The 19,090-nt window shown below is 34.5% G+C and overlaps 1 protein-coding gene across 1 annotated transcript; it reads left to right on the top strand.

The window, feature by feature from the left end:
• Positions 1 to 10,636: 10,636 nt before the first annotated feature.
• LOC107422143 (probable leucine-rich repeat receptor-like protein kinase At1g35710) lies at positions 10,637 to 12,925 on the top strand. Its single transcript, XM_048476779.2, has 4 exons — positions 10,637 to 10,661; positions 11,391 to 11,552; positions 11,933 to 12,321; positions 12,478 to 12,925. Exons 1-3 carry the CDS (start codon positions 10,637 to 10,639, stop codon positions 12,316 to 12,318), a joined length of 573 nt encoding a protein of 190 aa, XP_048332736.1. The 3' UTR covers positions 12,319 to 12,321; positions 12,478 to 12,925.
• The last annotated feature ends 6,165 nt before the right edge of the window (positions 12,926 to 19,090 follow it).

The raw sequence follows: 19,090 nt of genomic DNA, 5'->3' as shown, positions 1-19,090 counted from the left end.
TGTCTAAGAGAGCTTATATTGATAGAATTCTTAAGAGATTTGATATGCATAATTGTTCTCCTGGAAGTGTACCGGTTACGAAAGGTGAAAAGTTTTCTAAAGATCAGTGTCCCAATAATGATAGAGAAAGGATGGCAATGAAGAATGTTCGCTATTCTTCAGCAGTAGGTAGTTTGATGTATGCTTAAGTATGTACACGGCCTGATATAGCTTTTGCTGTGGGTGTGCTTGGTAGATTTATGAGCAATCCTGGTCCTATTCATTACCAAGCAATTAAGAAGGTCTTTAGGTATCTTCAGGGTAGTAAAGATCATATGTTGACATATCGTCGCACCAACTCTCTTGAAGTCGTGGGTTATAGTGATGCAGACTATAAAGGTTGTGTGGATGATAAGAAATCTACCACTGGTTATATATTTATCATGGCAGGAGGTGCTGTGTGTTGGCGGAGTGCCAAGCAGTCAGTGACAGCATCCTCGACTATGGAGGCAGAATATGTGGCGTGTTATGAGGCTACCCGTCATGCAGTTTGGCTACGGAATTTTATCCGTGATTTAGGAGTAGTTGACTCCATTGAGAGGCCTATTGTGATGTATTGTGATAATACTGCAGCGGTGTCTTTCTCCAATAATTTAAAAGGTACTCCTGGTGCGAAGTACATTAATGTGAAATATTTTGTGGTAAAGGAGAAAGTTGAAGTGGGCCTCATTACTGTTGTTCACACGCCGACTTATAGCATGGTGGCAGATCCACTGACCAAAGCTTTACCGGTAGGCATATTTGAGGAGCATGTGTCCTGTATGGGATTGTTAGGCAGTTGAGACTGCTTTGGGTCAGTGGGAGTTTGTTATGTTTTCTGTAGTAATATCCATGTTGAGTATTATTTATTTCTTTGAATATTTTAATACATTGATGTATGTGGATCATTATTTATTTATGAGATGATTTATTACACATATTATTGCTCCTTATATTTACAGGCATGTTGAGACTATTAGTCTATGTATATGTGTATGTTGATCCACAGGTACCATGGTGAATCTCGACTACCTAGTTTGGATATATTGTTGTATCCTGTCGATACGCAATGTGCTTGAATGAAATGGTTTTGTGCGTTGGGGGATTGCACATGGTTAGGTAAATCTCTACTACCTAGACTGAGTTTATGGCATGCAAAGTACTCAGTTGAAATGGTATCATGTTTTGGGAGATTTACTGAGAGAATCTCTACTACCTAGTCTAGTATATTGTTGTGCCCTGTCGGTATACTATATATTTGGATGAAATGGCATTATGGTTCGGGAGATTCTATAGTAAGTGAGTTTGGATTTTATATGATGATGATTATGCAGTCCAAGTGGGAGAATGTTGAATAAATTAATATTTGTGGACTTGGCATAATCAATTACTCACTTACAGGGTCTATTTATGCCATTAATGGGACTGGCTTATTTTATTATTTTGTAGTAGGGCCCTTGGTCACACACTCTCTATAAGACTCCAGTTGGCCCATTGGACTGGAGGACCAACTCTCTTTATAAGCCCATTGACTTACCCATATTTTTCTACTATTATTATATTATTAAATTATTAGTATTTTGTGTGTGTTAAAATTAATGGGTAAGTGTGACTTGCAGAGACTATAAAAGGTCTAGGGCAAGCAAATAAACATATGCCATACGGTATTTTGATATTAGGGTTTTCAGAGATCTGAGAGTGGTTTGAGAGTAGTGTGTCCATAGGCACTACTTTACGTTGTTTTTATTTTGTAGGATTAAAGATCTAATTTATCAATGGCTGCGTTTGGAGGTTAGTAATTTATGATTTATGGAATTTATTATGTATATTTAGATCCATAAAATTTCTAACACATTCTTCATTACCCATAGATTTCTTTTTCTTTTCTTGCTTAATACGATAGATTTCTTTTTCTTTTCTTGCTTAATACGATAGCCAGAGCTTGGATTATAGGGATTTGTTCATGTCCTGTTGAGTAGAGGAATTTTGTTGTGTCTAGCTTCTTGCTCTTATAATGGAGGAATTTTTTTGGGAACAAACACTTTCATGACACATTTTAACAGATGTCATGGAAGCAAAATTTGCAGTTTATTTCGGTCCATTATCTAGCATGAGGCACACGCTGTTATCCTGCTGCAACAACACTTATAAGCACAAGCCCTGCAAAAAACAAATTCAATATTCAATATTCACCTGCCTTGGGAATATAATCCCGACAGCAATGATATATATATATATATATATATATATATATATATATATTACTCTGTTACCCCCCGAATGCTGCATTTCCTCATTTAATAGTCATATGAACGAAAATATGGTTTAAACTCTAATCGTAACATCTAAAGTTGTCATTCATGATTAGGATATATGTATTTGACAATTTGACTGGGAAAAAAACATCTGAATTCTTAGGATCCACTTGCTGGATACTAAATACACCTAATTTAAGTTGGAAGCAAACTATACAGCACAAATATCATAAATTGTTGAACAAAACATTGCAATATTTGGTCATAAATATCATGAACTCCTAAGATGAATAATCTTTGAATCAAGCCTCAATCGTTGTCTGTAAAAGTTGGTTATTTTCATGGAATTCTCTATCTGGATATGCATTGAGTTTGGTTCTAGCCTTTTTGAGAATTCTCTCAATCAAGAATCTTGGACCTCTTTATATTTATATATATATATATATATATATATATATATATATATATATATATATATATGTATATTTATATTTATATGTATGTATATGTATATTTATATTTATATGTATGTATATGTATATGTATACATGTAATTAACCATTTTAAAGACCATTAAGTGATCAAAATGTTGAAAAATAACAAGCAAGTTGATTTAGGAAAGCCCAGGTTTGAATTATAACCATGTTAAAGACCATGCTCGGAATCTTTTTTAACCTGTTGATAACAATGTAATGTCTTGTTTGAATTCCATTTTTAAGAAGTATAAATCTTTATAAATATATAATACTGATTAATTTTATGGAAACAGAAGGTAAACCCTTTTGTTGTAAGTTAATACATAATGAATAATATTTTAAGTAGCCAGGAATGCTCACGTCACTACAAGATAAAACACATTCAGTGGCAAGCACACATGCCACTAATACATACTTTTAGCTACTAAATATTTATTGGGATAGAAAAATTTTGCTTCTTAGTTGCCACTAAAGATGCTTGGTGGCAAAAATAAAAAATTTTGCCACAGTTTTCTTTTATTATTAGTGGTACAGTATATCTTTCCACTATAAAATTTACTAGGGCAAAAGCAATTGTCATTAATCGTGCCACTCTTTGGTACTGAAATTTGCAAATATATAGTAAATATTTGTGCAATTATTCAATGGTGCCACTTTTGGTGCTACTATTTAATGGCGATGCATTTTTGCCACTCAACACTTAAGTTGTGGCAACTATGTAATATTGCCACTTTTAGAATATATATTTAGTGACACCAATCCTACATTGATGCTACCACTAGCTTGGTTATGGTCTATGTCTCTTTATTTCCTCTTTATTTCCTCTTTATTTTCTATTTAACTCTGTTTTTTATTTTTTATTTTTTTAGTTTTTAAATGTTCTATTTATTTATTATTATTTAATTTTTCCTTCTTTTTTTTTTTTTTAAGTGAAATTTGGATCACTTAATTTTAGTGATTGCAAAGAGAATAATCATTATAATATGTAAAACCCAACATCAACATAAAGGTATCCAAACGATAATGAATATCTAGTCGTACAAATACAATAGTACCGATATTTTATAACTTATCCAAAGAAGCATAATGAGAATAATATTCATGAAAGTAGGCATAATAGGAAAGACTAAAATACGCTTTCTTTTCCACTCTATCCTTTCGAATGAATCTAGTAGTCTAGCAAACCTGCCAAAACCATGCACAACAGAAAACAAGAAATGTAGTCAACTAAAACGCCAATTTGAAATCACCTTATACAAGAGAAAAAATATACTAGGCACTTGCTCCAAGAGTCAAAATGATTCCTCTTATTTTCATAATTAACTTACGAAAAATAAACAAATATAAAGCAATATCTTTATAAGTATTATCTTAATTAACTCATGAATATAATTTCTAGAAATATGTAAACTGACAACCATGGATATGATTTCTAGCCGTCGATGAAATAAATAAGATTTTTCAGCGAAAAAATACTTTGATATTTCTTCGAGTTTTGCTATTCAAAACTTTATGAATAAGATATAGAGATGAGAAATAGGATTATTTAAAATTTCTTACTTGCTCATCAAAACAGATTAAGGCCGCACCATGCCAAGAGATAGCGGGCATATACATATATATTATATTATATATATATATATATAGAACATGAACAGGTAGATAGAAAATTATACTTTAATCTTAGCTTGAACCGAAGCAATTTTTGATCTAACAACAAAGACGACCTTATTAATTAATAAACAAAGACCCGTTTTCTAAGGATCATATTGACCAAACAAAGACCCGAGTTCCAAGAAATAATATATAGATAATATGAACAGGGAGATGGAAAATTAAAAAGTTAATACATAATTAAATGTATTTAATCGAATATTTGTTATCTGCCAATGGTCCCTCCCACTGGTAGTCATAATTGAAATTTTAAAAAATTGTAGGCCAGTGGAATAAAGACGAGACGTCTTACCTGAGAAACATCGGATTTTGAACAATTAAAAAAAAATAAGCCCGAGGCTGATATTCTCTTATTTGTTTCTCTATTTCCTTAGGGCATGGTTAAAGAATTTTTTAAAAATAAAAAGGATCTTTCATATAATAAAAAGGGTCTTTAAATGTAAAAAGTGTAATTTTTAAAACTTCTTCGATAATAGTTTTTGTATCACATTTTATGGAAGTATCCCCTCTGATATTTCCACACTTTCCAGACTCACTTACCTTGACATATCTAAAAATCATATTTCTGAAAACATCCCATCACAAATATGCTTTTTGACAAGTTTGCGTATCCTTTATTTGGAAAGGAATTATTTAAACGGCACCAAACCACCTGAAATTGGCATGTTGATATCTCTTGAGGTGTTTTATGCTTATGGTAACAATCTTACAGGATCAATTCCTATTTCCATTGGAAATCTGAGCAACTTAAAACGAGTTAAGTCTTCATGGAAACAAAATAACTGGATCCATCCCTCTTGAGATTGGAAAGCTTAAATTGCTCCGTGAGCTTCATCTATTTGAAAATGATCTCACTGGATCAATTCCTGCATCCATTGGGAATCTTAGCTCCCTCGCCCACATCACTTTGTTCACTAACAAAATTATAGGAGCCATTCCTCCACATATATTCGACAACTTTACAAATCTAGAAGATTTTGAAGTAAGCGAAAACTTCTTGTCTGGTTATCTTCCAGAAAATTTTTGTCTCCGTGGGAAGCTAACATGGTTTATAGCGTATGGTAACTACTTCAAAGGTTCCAATCCACAAAGCATGAGGAATTACACTTCTTTATTCCGTGTTGACCTTCAAGGGAATGAACTGACAGGAAATATATCAGAACAGTTTGGAGTATACCAAGACCTGGGATATATGGACTGTTGTGGAAAGTAGCAAGAACAAGAAATAAAATCAATGAGATACACACACGATTTAACGAGGTTCGGCCAAAAACTATTGCCTACGTCCTCGTGCTCAGGTTATGAGCTTCTGCTATTATTGATAAAATGAGGAAAAACAAGAGCTTAACAGGTTCTTTAATGGTGAATCACTCAGAACAACACCCAACCCAACCCGTAAGCCCACATACACCCTCACTCAATTTGTCTTAACCAATTTCACAAAGAAATTGTTCTTACACCTACAGATTATCTTGATGAGTTTGTACAAACGCGAAGAACTCAACTTCCTCTCACAATCACTGAAACACAAACTCAACACTTAGCTCTGCAATTCTGAAAAACAGAAGTAAGAATGAAGAAGATGAAGACCGTTATATATATCCAGCATTGCTGTTGCTGATGTGGCAATCCAAATGACGTGGACCAATGATACTTAGCCCTTCATATAACCACCATAACTAATTCACATGGCCTGCATGTGATTCTGTTATCCAGATAAAACCACCGTTGCGCCAATACGACACCATCCTACTTAAATCATTAAAACCAAATGAAAAACGCTGTCGTTCTTCTTCTCAAAACTGTGTAAATGTATTATATCCAAAACGCATCGTTTCTTACTTCCTTTATGCACAAGCTTAGACAGCAGATGCACATCAATTCTCAAACTCCTCAACTCTTGAGGATTATTTCTTTACATTCCTCCACCTAATCCTCAAGAGTGTAATTAATAGCAGAAACTCTGTGAACCCTCCTTTCAATCTTCCCTTAAATCAACATTAGCCTACCCCAATATTGAGCAAGGTTTTACATGAATTAAACCTGCTCAGGGGTAAAACTTTAGTACCCATATCAATAGGATTAAGTTCTGTAGGTACCTTTTCTAACTTTACTTCCTTCCTTTCCACCATATCCCGTATGAAATGATATTTAATCTGAATATGTTTTGATCTCTCATGAAATACAGGATTCTTAGAAAGATGTATTGCACTTTGACTGTCTGGATAGAGTATGACAGCCTTGTGTAACATATTAAGTTCTGACAGTAAACCTTTAATCCATATTGCTTCCTTTGCAGCATCTGTGATTGCCATATATTCTGCTTCTGTAGTAGACAAGCTACTATGGCTTGTAAATGTGACTTCCAACTTACACAATTCCCACAAACAGTGAATGCATATGCTGAGATTGACTTTCTCTTATCTCGATCTCCAGCATAATCTGCATCTGTGTAGCCAAGCAATTCTATTCCATCTTTGCTGCCTTTAAACACCAATCCTTCATTTGCAGTGAGTTTTAAATACCTTAAGAGCCACTTTACTGCATCCCAATGACTCCTTCCAGGATTTGACATAAACCTGCTGAGCACACTTACTGCATAAGCCAAATCTGGCCTTGTACTGATCATAAGATACATAACTGAACCTATTGCACTTGAATATGGTACAGTGATCATATCTTCTCTTTCTTGTTCATTACTAGGACACTGTTCCATTGACAACTTGTAATGACCACCTAGAGGCACAGAAACAGGCTTAGCTTCACTCATATTGAACTTGGAAAGTATCTTTTGAACATATGAAGTCTGTTGAAGTTTCATCTTTCTATTTCTTCTGTCCCTCTCAATTGTCATGCCCAAAATCCTTTTTGCCAGACCAAGCTCCTTCATATCAAACTCTGAACTTAGTAACTTCTTAACTGAATCAATAACTTTTGCATTTGGTCCTGACAACAACATATCATCTACATACAAAAGCAGAAATATAGCATTTGAGCTTGCTGTCTCCTTGAAGTACAAACAACTATCAAAGTTGCTCCTCATAAAACCAGCCTTCACCACAAAGGTATCAAACCTTTTATACCACTGCCTTGGTGACTGTTTTAGACCATAGAGAGACTTCTTTAGCATGCATACTAACTCTCCACCCTTTCCAGTCACTTCATATCCCTCTGGTTGTTTCATGTAAATAGTTTCTTCCAAATCCCCATGAAGAAAAGCAGTCTTTACATCCAATTGTTCTAGTTCCCAATCAAAATGTGTAACTAAAGAGAGAATGATTCGAATAGTGGTATATTTGACTACAGGTGAGAAGATTTCATTATAATCCACACCTTCAACCTGGGTAAACCCCTTTACTACCAATCTTGCCTTGAATCTCACTGGATCTGACTTGGTCAACCCTTCCTTAACTTTATAAATCCATTTACAGTCAACAACTCTTTGTTTTGCAGACGCCAACACCAGATCCCATGTATGATTATCATGAAGTGACTGCATTTCCTCATCCATTGCTTGCTTCCATTTTGCTGATTCTGAAGACTTCATAGCTTCTTTATAATTCTGAGGTTCATTATCAGAGAATTCTTGAAATCCAACTAAAGCATATGCAATAAAATCTGCATAGCTGTATCTCTTATTTGGAATAATCCTTCTTCTGGCTCTATCTCGAGTCAACAGGTATCATGGTGATGCAACAGTTCTTGAAGGTGAAGAAAGCTGTTGTCCTTGCCTTTCTTCATCTGATTCTAATTCTGAATGCTCAGGAGTTCCATGGACTTCAGCTTCTGATGATGATTCCTTTGGTGCACTTCCCTCATTGTCTTGAAAATCAATCTCAGGCATTACTAAGTCCATTTGCCTTGACATGTGTTGTGGTTGTTCACTTTCAGTACCTGCACTGTTAGTATTCTTTCAAGGCATAATATTTTCATTGAAAATGACATCTCTACTAACAATGACTTTAAAACCATTTATGTCCTTAACCTACAGCCTATAGCCTTTGACACCTTGAGGATATCCTAGAAAGATACATTTGATGCCTCTAGGTTCAAGCTTACCTTCTGACTGATGTGCATATGCTGCACATCCAAACACTCTCAAATTATCATAATTTGGCAACTTTCCATACCAGACATACTCAGGTGTTTCAAAATTTAAAGCAGTTGATGGTGACAAATTAACAAGATACATAGCAGTCATAACTGCTTCACCCCAAAACAGCTTTGGCAAGCCTGATGACACTAACATACACCTTACCTTATCAAGCAAGGTCCTATTCATCCTCTCAGCAACACCATTTTGCTGAGGGGTATGCTTGACAGTTCTATGTCTCACCATTCCTTGAGTCTTACAGAAATTATCAAACTCCCTATTACAGAACTCAAGACCATTATCTGTTCTTAAAGCCTTTACTGTCCTATTTGCTTGTTTTTCAACAAGTAGTTTCCACTCTTTAAACTTATTGAAGGCCTCATCTTTGGACTTCAATAAGATGACCCACACTTTCCTAGAATGGTCATCGATGATAGACATAAAGTATCTGTTTCCACTTTGAGTGGAGACTTTAGCAGGACCCCAAAGATCAGCATGAACATAATCAAGCACAGCTATAGCTCTATTTGAATTCAAATTAAAACTGAGCCTATGTTGCTTACCTAAAATACAGTTTTCACAAAAATCTAATTTGTTTATCTGATCCTTACCAAAAACTTGTTGCTTATTCAGATAATACATGCATTTTTCACTTATATGGCCTAATCTATTATGCCATAGCAGAGTTTTATCTGCAGAAGTATGAATTGAAGCATTGCAAGAATTAGACACAGCCTCGCCAAGCAAAACATACAAACCATTTTTCTAAATGCCTTTAAAAGCAACAAAAGAGCCTTTTGAAATCCTCATTTTTCCATTCTCAGTTTTAGTGGTATAACCAACCTCATCAAGCATTCCAAGATAAATTAAATTTCTCCTTAAACCAGGCACATATCTAACTGAGTTTAGAGTCTTAACAGTACCATCATCTAGTTTAAATTGAACATTACCTATACCAACAACTTTACAGGAATGATCATCACCAAGGAGAACCTGTCCTCCTTCATATTCCTTATAAGACTGAAAAATATCAAGTATAGGACTCATATGGAATGAACATCCTGAGTCTAGAACCCATTCAGTCTTATTTTGTTCAGTGTCAGCCACAAGAACCTCACCAGACTCTTCACTTGAGGTGACAGCAGCAAGATCACTACTCACCTGAGTCTTACTTTTGTCATCTCTCTTCTTCTTGTAATACAATTTCATTATATGACCTTCCCTCTTATAGTAATAACATTTTCGACCTCTAGTTCTAGACTTGGATCTAGAGTGATCTCTACTCTTGGCTCTAAACTCAGAATTACCAAAAGTCCTTGCTTGACTTCTTCCTCGAACATTAAGTCCTTCACCCTTAGACTCAGATTTCATTTCAATGTCCCTAGATTTTAAAGAACTTATCACCATATCTAAGGACAAGAAATCACGGCCATACTTTATGGCATTCTTGACCTCTCTATAAGACTCAGGTAAAGAATTTAACAAAATCACAGCATTGTGTTCATCACTAAAAATGACTTTACAATTTGCAAGATCAAGTATTAAACGATTAAACATGTCAAGATTAGAGTCTAAATCTTTATTGGTGTCCATCTTAAAGCCAAAGAACTGCTCAAGCAAAAGAATACGATCAGGTAAAGACCTTACCAGATACAGTTGTTCTAGTTTATGCCACATTTCAGAAGTGGTGGTTACATCATCTACCTTTCTCAGCACATTATCTGACAAGTGAAGAATGATCGTACTTAGAGCAATCTCATCCATCTCCAATTTCTTGTCTTCTGAGAGATCTGCAGAGAATGTTCCATCTATGGCTCTTGCTACTTTCATCTGGACAAGAACAGCCTTCATTTTCTTCCTCCAAAGCAGGAAGTCCCCTTTGCCATTGAAGATCTCCACCTCAATCTTTGATGCCATTCTTGATCATATGAAATTACCTGGTTCTTGATAAAGAATCTCCACCAACTTTCCTAACCTTGCTCTGATACCACTCGTTGTGGAAAGTAGCAAGAACAAGAAATAAAATCAATGAGATACACACACGATTTAACGAGGTTCGGCCAAAAACTATTGCCTACGTCCTCGTGCTCAGGTTCTGAGCTTCTGCTATTATTGATAAAATGAGGAAAAACAAGAGCTTAACAGGTTCTTTAATGGTGAATCACTCAAAACAACACCCAACCCAACCCGTAAGCCCACATACACCCTCACTCAATCTGTCTTAACCAATTTCACAAAGAAATTGTTCTTACACCTACAGATTATCTTGATGAGTTTGTACAAACGCGAAGAACTCAACTTCCTCTCACAATCACTGAAACACAAACTCAACACTTAGCTCTGCAATTCTGAAAAACAGAAGTAAGAATGAAGAAGATGAAGACCGTTATATATATCCAGCATTGCTGTTGCTGATGTGGCAATCCAAATGACGTGGACCAATGATACTTAGCCCTTCATATAACCACCATAACTAATTCACATGGCCTGCATGTGATTCTGTTATCCAGATAAAACCACCGTTGCGCCAATACGACACCATCCTACTTAAATCATTAAAACCAGATGAAAAACGCTGTCGTTCTTCTTCTCAAAACTGTGTAAATGTATTATATCCAAAACGCATCGTTTCTTACTTCCTTTATGCACAAGCTTAGACAGCAGATGCACATCAATTCTCAAACTCCTCAACTCTTGAGGATTATTTCTTTACATTCCTCCACCTAATCCTCAAGAGTGTAATTAATAGCAGAAACTCTGTGAACCCTCCTTGCAATCTTCCCTTAAATCAACATTAGCCTACCCCAATATTGAGCAAGGTTTTACATGAATTAAACCTGCTCAGGGGTAAAACTTTAGTACCCATATCAATAGGATTAAGTTCTACTATAATTCATAGAGACATAGCAAGTAAGAATGTTCTATTGGATGATGAATATGAAGCTCACATTTCTGACTTTGGTTCCGCTATAAGTTTAGATCCAAACACATCAAATTGGACTCCATTTGCAGGAACCTTTGGATACTCTGCCCCAGGTATGTCTCCCAACAAATTGGCTTTCCTTTAATAATTTAGAATACATCTTTTGACTATTTTTTGTAATAGACATGACCGATTTATCTAAGGGGAAAAAAAAATAACTTTTTTGGCTGGTCAGTATGCTATATTTTCTTGCTGGTAAATGTACCTATGCCAATTCATGTTTAGACTCCAACACCCCCCCCCCCCATTTTGGAACCACTAGAGAATCTCTAGCTTTACTACTCTGTTATTGTGTAAGTTGAGAACTTTCGTGTCTATGCCTTTGCTTGACATGAAACATTATCATTATTTAACAAGTGGAGATAGTTTAATTAATTGGCAAAACTTATCTCATTTCTGGAAAATATTTAACTTAAATGCATTTTGTTATCAGAGCTTGCTTACACAATGGAAGTAAATGACAAGTGCGATGTGTACAGCTTTGGGGTTGTAGTATTGGAGCTGATCATGGGAAAACATCCAGGAGATCTTATCTTGTCTCTGTCAGCATCAACATCGTCATCATCAACACCAGCTGTTCATCAAATTCTGCTAAAGGATTTATTGGATCAACGTCTCTCACCTCCAAAAAGGCAAGCAGGAGAGAAAGTTGTCTCCATTGTGAACATAGCATTTGCATATCTGCAACCAAGTCCACGGTCTCGGCCAACTATGAAGCAAGTCGCTGATAAGCTATCAAGTTCTTTACCATCGTTATCAGAGCCTCTTCATGCTAGTACATTGAGGCAGCTGCTTGATCCCCCAACTTGGATATACTGAAAGGTTGCAATCCATCCTTGCTTTCATATTGTGTGTTTATATGTATTTTCTTTCGTTCTGTCACTTTGTTGGATGTTTCTTTTCTTTTTGTTTGTCTTTATCTAAAATTCCTTTGAATTTATAATGTGTCATGTATTTCTATGATTGATTTGATTATAGGAAAGCATCCAACCAAGGGATCTAATCTCGTCTCTATCAACATCATCATTATCATCACCACCAGTTGTTTATTGAATCACCGCCTCTCACCTTCAAATTATCAAGTATAAGAAAAAGTTGTCTCCATTGCAACTCCAGCATTTGGTTTTATGCATTCAAGTCCATGGTGTCTGCCAACTTTGGTACCATCCAAATTAAAGCCGCTCTGTACCATTGCACCGTTGCAATGTTTGAAATTAGTTGCAGCTTTTCCTTTTCTTCATATTATCTATGTGTTTGTGACATCTTTTTCTCTGTTGTGACATGTCTCATTGAGTCAGCAAATTTGGTTTTTAATAGCTTAATGGAGAAACTACATCACATATTGTCTTGTTTTTATTTCACTTTTACACGTTTTAAACCCGGATTCTTAAATTAATTATAAAGATCTTTAATAGAAAAACTGTTAGTTTCCTAAGACACATTTTTAGTTGGGAATATGCAAATATTCTAAGCTCAATTAATAATTTGAGATTTTAAACCAAATGACTGCTAGACAGAAAGGCAGTGCTTAAGAATTTGTGAGCATAAGTGCTTAAATATTGTCTGATATTGAACAAAATAGATATCGACGTTACAAACCGGGTTTTTTGTTTTTTTTTTCACGGTAAATTGATTTTAGAAACACATATTAGGTTGTTTAAAATACTTTTGATTTGTCATCATATTATTTCTGAAATTTCTCAAGCTACATCAAAATGGAAATTAATAATTTTTTTTTTTTTAAAAAAAGATCTGTCATTCTGTATAATCTCTAAAAAATTTGGTTACATGCTACTCTTCCTGTTTGCAATCAACTGGTGCTGTATTCCCTCCTATAGCAGTTCTCTAGATAATGGTTCTGCTAAAATTTTATATCCAAGCTCATCAAATTGGACTTTGTTTGCAGGAACCAGAAAATCAAATTGGTAAGCTTTCAATCAATGTGATTCCTTAATTTGTTAACAATCAAGACTGCATTTTTAACTTGGTTCTTTTTAGTAACCAGGAAATCACATATGCTGTTAATTCCATCAAAAAATCATTCTAACAGTAGAAATAATACTTTTTATTTTTGCTAAAACAAGGACTGAAAAATTCCTAGAAAAATGGAAGGGATTTACATAGCTAAAAGATTTAAAACAAAATCATGGTCATTGTACCTTTTTCTTGATGAGGCATGAGAACCAAATCATCATCATTGTACTTTACGCATATTCACTATATATACATTAGAGAGATTTCTTCCGTGTAAGCTCATTTAAGGCCTTTAAATACATAAATAGAATAACGTTCATGAACAGAATTTAAATGACTGTGACCGGAAAAAATGTACTTGACTTATTTACAATTGGCATGTATAAAGTATATCACAGTTTGAAAATATTAACTCAAACTCATATTTCTTTGAAGATCAATGGAAGTAAATTTAGAAGATTGATCTCTGGGAAAGCATCTACGAGATCATCTTATCATCTCATTAAGGATATATTGGATCAACGTCTCTCACCTCCAAGGAGGCAAATAGCAGACCAAGTGGTCTCCATTTCAGAGATAGCATTTTCAAGCCTGCAAACAAGTCCACAGTCTTGGCCAGATGTGAGACAAGTTTGTGACAAGCTGCCTACTATATGATTAAAGTAAAGCAGCTGTTTGATCATCTAACAGCTGCAATTTGTTCTTCGTTAGTCATAGAATTCTTTTCCTTTTCTTGCTTAATAAGATAGCCAGAGCTTGGATATACAGGGCAGGACATGTTTCGGGTCGTGTCTTAAAGTAGAGGCATTCTGAATACTTAGGATACATTTACCTGATACTGCATACGACTAATTTAAATTGGAAGCAAACTAGGTAGCATAAGTATCATAAATGTCGAACAAAACATTGCAATATTTGGTCATAAATATCATGAACTCATAAGATCAAGCCTCAACCGTTGGTATGGATTGAGTTTGGTTTTAGCTTCTTTGAGAATTCTCTCAATCAAGAGTCTTGGACCTTTTGTTTCATTCATTTATAGTAAAATAACAGGGAAAAAAAAAAAAAAAAAAGGGGTCAAATTAATGAATTACAAAACAAAAATTTAGTAAGAAAATCTATGAAATGAAATGGAATTCTTTCAGTTTTTCTTATTTTGCAGCAAGTCGCTGGTTTGAGTACATATATATATATATATATATAGATATTCAAAAGGAAATAATTTGACTTAAAACTTTACAAAGAAATATTAATTCTACTCTTGTAGCTAATGATAAAAGTGAATTAAGATATGTCGCCAGCTTATTACTATATATATATGTATATATAATAAATTATCAATCCCCTCTGTATACTCGATGGATTGTTAAAGAAAAGCATAAAAATAATAATGATCCATTTTCAAACACCTAATTACTATTACTATTTTTTTAAAAAAAAAACTCAAGCCATTTAACGGTGGATCATTATTATATTTAGTTTTGTTTAACACCTCCTTGGATGACGTATTTTGGTTTTTTTATAATGGAATTGTCAAGGTTTACATTTAGGTTTTTAACTTTAAAACTTTATTGAATTGCCTTTCTTTTAAAAAGTTTAACTCTTTCCAAAAGCAATTATAGTAATTCTATATGATATCATATTGAAATTAAAGATCTTGGGGTCGTAATTTTTTTATCTTTATTTTTATTTATTATTATTATTATTTTTGGTTATTGAGATTTTAAGTTTAAAATTTAACAAGTCAGTACAAATGCACATATACAATTCAAAATGAATCCTAAAAAGACACGCTATAAATGAGGTGAAGTATTAATTAAATATATATATATATATATATATATATATATATATATATACTTGATGTAATGATAATCTAACTCCTAATAGCTTAAATTTTTTAAAGAATGGTCTTCTAATTAAATATAATAGGCCACTAATCCAATAAACATAGATTAAAATTATATATATCACACAATTTGTCAAAGTCGCCTACATTTAATTAAGACATAACATATGGTTATGGTCATATATATGATTTTGATTCATAAATTTTACTATTAAGACCTCTAACACATATTGATCACAAGCAGATTGCCGTAATAATCCACAAATATAATTTGAATTTTCTTTTAGCATAGAGGTTTGCTACGATCCTGACATGGAAGTTCAAACACTAGAAGTCATTGTTGTTAGGACGTTAATACTAGAAGTTATTATCATCGATCTTTTGTTCTTAAAGAGACGCTTTTTTTACTATATTGTTCATTGGATTTTAGCAAAATTTAATTTTCTTTTAGTTCCAAATTAGATCATAGATATATATCTTTATGTTTTTGAGGAAGTTGATGCATTTTTAAAACCAAATGGTTTAAGTTGAACTTTGATGATCGAATGCTTCATAAAAGATTAATTAATGATATTTACTACTTATTAAATGCAATGTCGCTCATATGTATGAGAGAATACCTGAATGCATGGTTACCTAATGTCTCTGCATACACATAAATCGCGATGATTATATAAAGATACATATATATAAATATATAAACATAGAACTAGGTTTAAATTAATTTTTTAATATCAAAAAAATATTATTTATCATTATTAGTGAACGATCATATGTAAAACTTATTTATAATTATATGTCAATTTAAATGATTACTATTAAAGAGTTTGTTTTTAAAGTTTTAATATAAAAAGTAATAGAATTAAATGCCGCCAATTAAAAATTGCCATATAAACTGGTGATCACCACTAATAGCAATAAATAGGACTTTAATGTAACACCCCGTCCCGAACCATGTTGGAATTTTTGCACATTGACCGAGGTTGACTGTTGACCATTGATTTTGACCGTTGACCAATGGGTCAAAAGTTGACTTTTTGTTCCGGTTGGAATTCTAGGTTGACTGAGATACCGTTATGAAGTACACGTTGGCATGAGTTCATAGACTAGTAGCACGTCAAAAACGGAGCTACGATTTGAAAGTTATGAGTAAAACAAGTTGAGGTCCAAACTGTCCAAGAGGTGTCAGAGTTGACTTTTTATTCATGCAAGCTTTGACTCATGCATGGTTGTGAATTACTAGTCGATACGAGTCCGTAGACTAGCGGCACGTCCGATTTGGACATGTGGTTTGGAAGTTATGGACCTGTAGAGTTTTTCAAATACTGTATTATTTTAATATTATTTTTAAACGTGTAACGATGTGCCACGTGTGACTTAATGAAGGTGATCATGTGTCACCATGTTGAGATGCCACATGTCAACCATGCTTATTACCAAATTATTTTATTGTTATTTTATGTAATAATATTATTTTTAATATTATTTAAGTATTTTTAATTTATTTTCTTTTTCCTTTCTTTTTCTTTTCTTTTTTTTTTTCTTTTTTCCTTTTCCCTACGTGGGAAAACACCTTTCTCTTTTCTTTTCCTTTCCTTCCCTTCTTCTTCCCCGAGCTCGTCAAAAAACCAGCAGGAATTCTCCCTCTCTCTCTCTCCCCTTTTACTCTCTCCCCCTCTCTCTTTGACCGACCATTTGGCCGGATTTCAGTCGCCGGACGGCCACACGCACCGGCCGCCGGTGAAGCCCAGCTCCCCACGACCTCAACCTCCAATTTTTCTGGCCAGTCGCCGCCGGACACGCCCAGATCGGGCCGGTGAAGTCGGCGGCGGCCGGTTAAGTTTTTCCGGTGATTCTCGCTGTTTCCGACCAACCCAACCTGACCCATACCTCTATCCCACCATTTTTTACCCCTCTGAGTCCATTTCCGGGGTTAGATTGTCCAAAATCCCCACCGTTTGAGAGATCCCTTAAGTTTAAATTCGGCCGAAACTTTCCATCCACCGCCGGTCGAATTGAACTCAATGAAGGTCGGTAATGTGATCCTCATCTCACAAGCTTTCCATAGACATATAATTTGTCAATTTTGGATAACGTTTGTGTTTGACCCCCCGAGTACCGGGTATTATTTACCCGAATAAAATATTAATTTATTTGACTGTGTGTGAATTGTGTTCTAGGAGTACCGGTGGGTTGTGGAATTGATCCTATGGTGGATCATGGTTTAATTGCGTGCTCCAGGTGAGTGGCCCACCTTGAAAACTATTTTGGGCAATTAATTATATTTATGTGGTGTTAAATCGATATCTGTAATTTGTGCTCATGTGGCGTATTTTAAATATAATCGGGAACAAAATATTATTTTATATATATATTTACCCATTGATACTAAACGGAATTTTGGGTTACTAAGAAATTCCCGACTATTATTTTATTGTGATTAAATGGTATTTATTACACATGAGCAAGTATTTTTAGTAATTAATTGTGTCTGGATTTTATATTATCTTTGGGCATAATTGGTTTGAATATTTTAAGGAAAATTATTTGTTTAAATTGGTGGTTTAATTTTCATCATTATGCCTGTGGTATATTATTTGTTGAACCGCGTGTTGCGAGGAAAATTATTTTTATTGGTTATTGGTTATCGATGTTTTCGTGGCGGGTTGTTAAATGAAAATATGTGGGATGGTATTTGTGAAAATTTGGTATATTTTCATCATACAGTATTGGTGTTCTGGTGTATGTACACGTGGTTTAGCACGCAAGTATTATGTGGTTTAGCGTGCAAGTATTATGTCTCCCGTGAGTTGCCATTGGACCGAGGGCAGGCAAGTCTTATATATTGTGCATCAGCCGCCCCCTCCTTGGCCGGGATGACGGTTTCAGCAGCGGTACTGTCGGGACGCCGAAGTGCCGTTTGCAAGTTTCTCTCTTTAATCTCCCCGCCAGTCGGTGCTCATGAAGCTGGGTATCGGAGGGCATCACTGGTATATGGTGTGGTGCGTCAAGTGAAATTTTCAGATAAAGTTTCAAACCCCAAAGAGTACAAAAAATTATTTATTATAATTTATTACATTTATTTATTTATTTGTTGTTTATTAAATTATTTGATCCCTTGGTTTTTGGGAAGTACAAGTATCGGATTTTGTGAAAATGTTTTAAAAGGGGAATATTTCCAACGGAGTGAATAGTGAGGGTTTTGAAAGAAGATATTACTTCAATTATTTATTATTTATTTATCTATTTAGTTGTTGGTATTAATTAAATTTCTTTATTTGGTATATTAATAATATTAAAGGTGTTCAGTAGATATGGTCACTCACTGAGATGATTAGCATCTCACATTTTTAAATTCCGTTCCCCTAGGTCCAGGTTGGAGACGTTGATCATCCGGGGCAAGCCCGACGTCTCAGTTCGTTGCCGAAAGTCCAAGAAGTATTTCTTCCATTTTTCCTCTCCATCCTGTATTATTTCTTATCTGTCATCGTATTAATTTCATATTTATTTGTATAATGCTCTATATACTGTATTGGACATGTAGTTATTATTTATGCACTTAGTTGCTGTTATTTCTTTGAAGTGCTGTAAATTTGTGGAAACAACTTGTAGTAACGTGGGAGGAATAAGGGGATGTTTATAGAAGTGTGTTTTCAGTGCAGGAAATTTTTTGTTAGTCCTACCCTTAGGGGAGGTGCTGTCGGATTTTCCGTTGGAAGGTTCGGTGGTATTTCCCTGGGATCAGGGCTTGTCTAGGGTTCCGGGGAG

Source organism: Ziziphus jujuba, chromosome 3 (genome assembly GCF_031755915.1).
Source record: "Ziziphus jujuba cultivar Dongzao chromosome 3, ASM3175591v1".
NCBI classification, from domain to species: domain Eukaryota; kingdom Viridiplantae; phylum Streptophyta; class Magnoliopsida; order Rosales; family Rhamnaceae; genus Ziziphus; species Ziziphus jujuba.
Note: the sequence above shows the minus strand (reverse complement) of the source record. Positions and strands in the feature narration are given on the sequence as shown.

Excerpts from the sequence above, each read along its gene's own strand:
- LOC107422143 (XM_048476779.2), top strand. The coding sequence starts at position 10,637 with ATGAGGAAAAACAAGAGCTTAACAG. Across the intron at positions 10,662-11,390 it reads GAAAAACAAGAGCTTAACAG|GATTAAGTTCTACTATAATT; the intron begins GTTCTTTAATGG and ends CCATATCAATAG. Across the intron at positions 11,553-11,932 it reads CTTTGGATACTCTGCCCCAG|AGCTTGCTTACACAATGGAA; the intron begins GTATGTCTCCCA and ends TTTTGTTATCAG.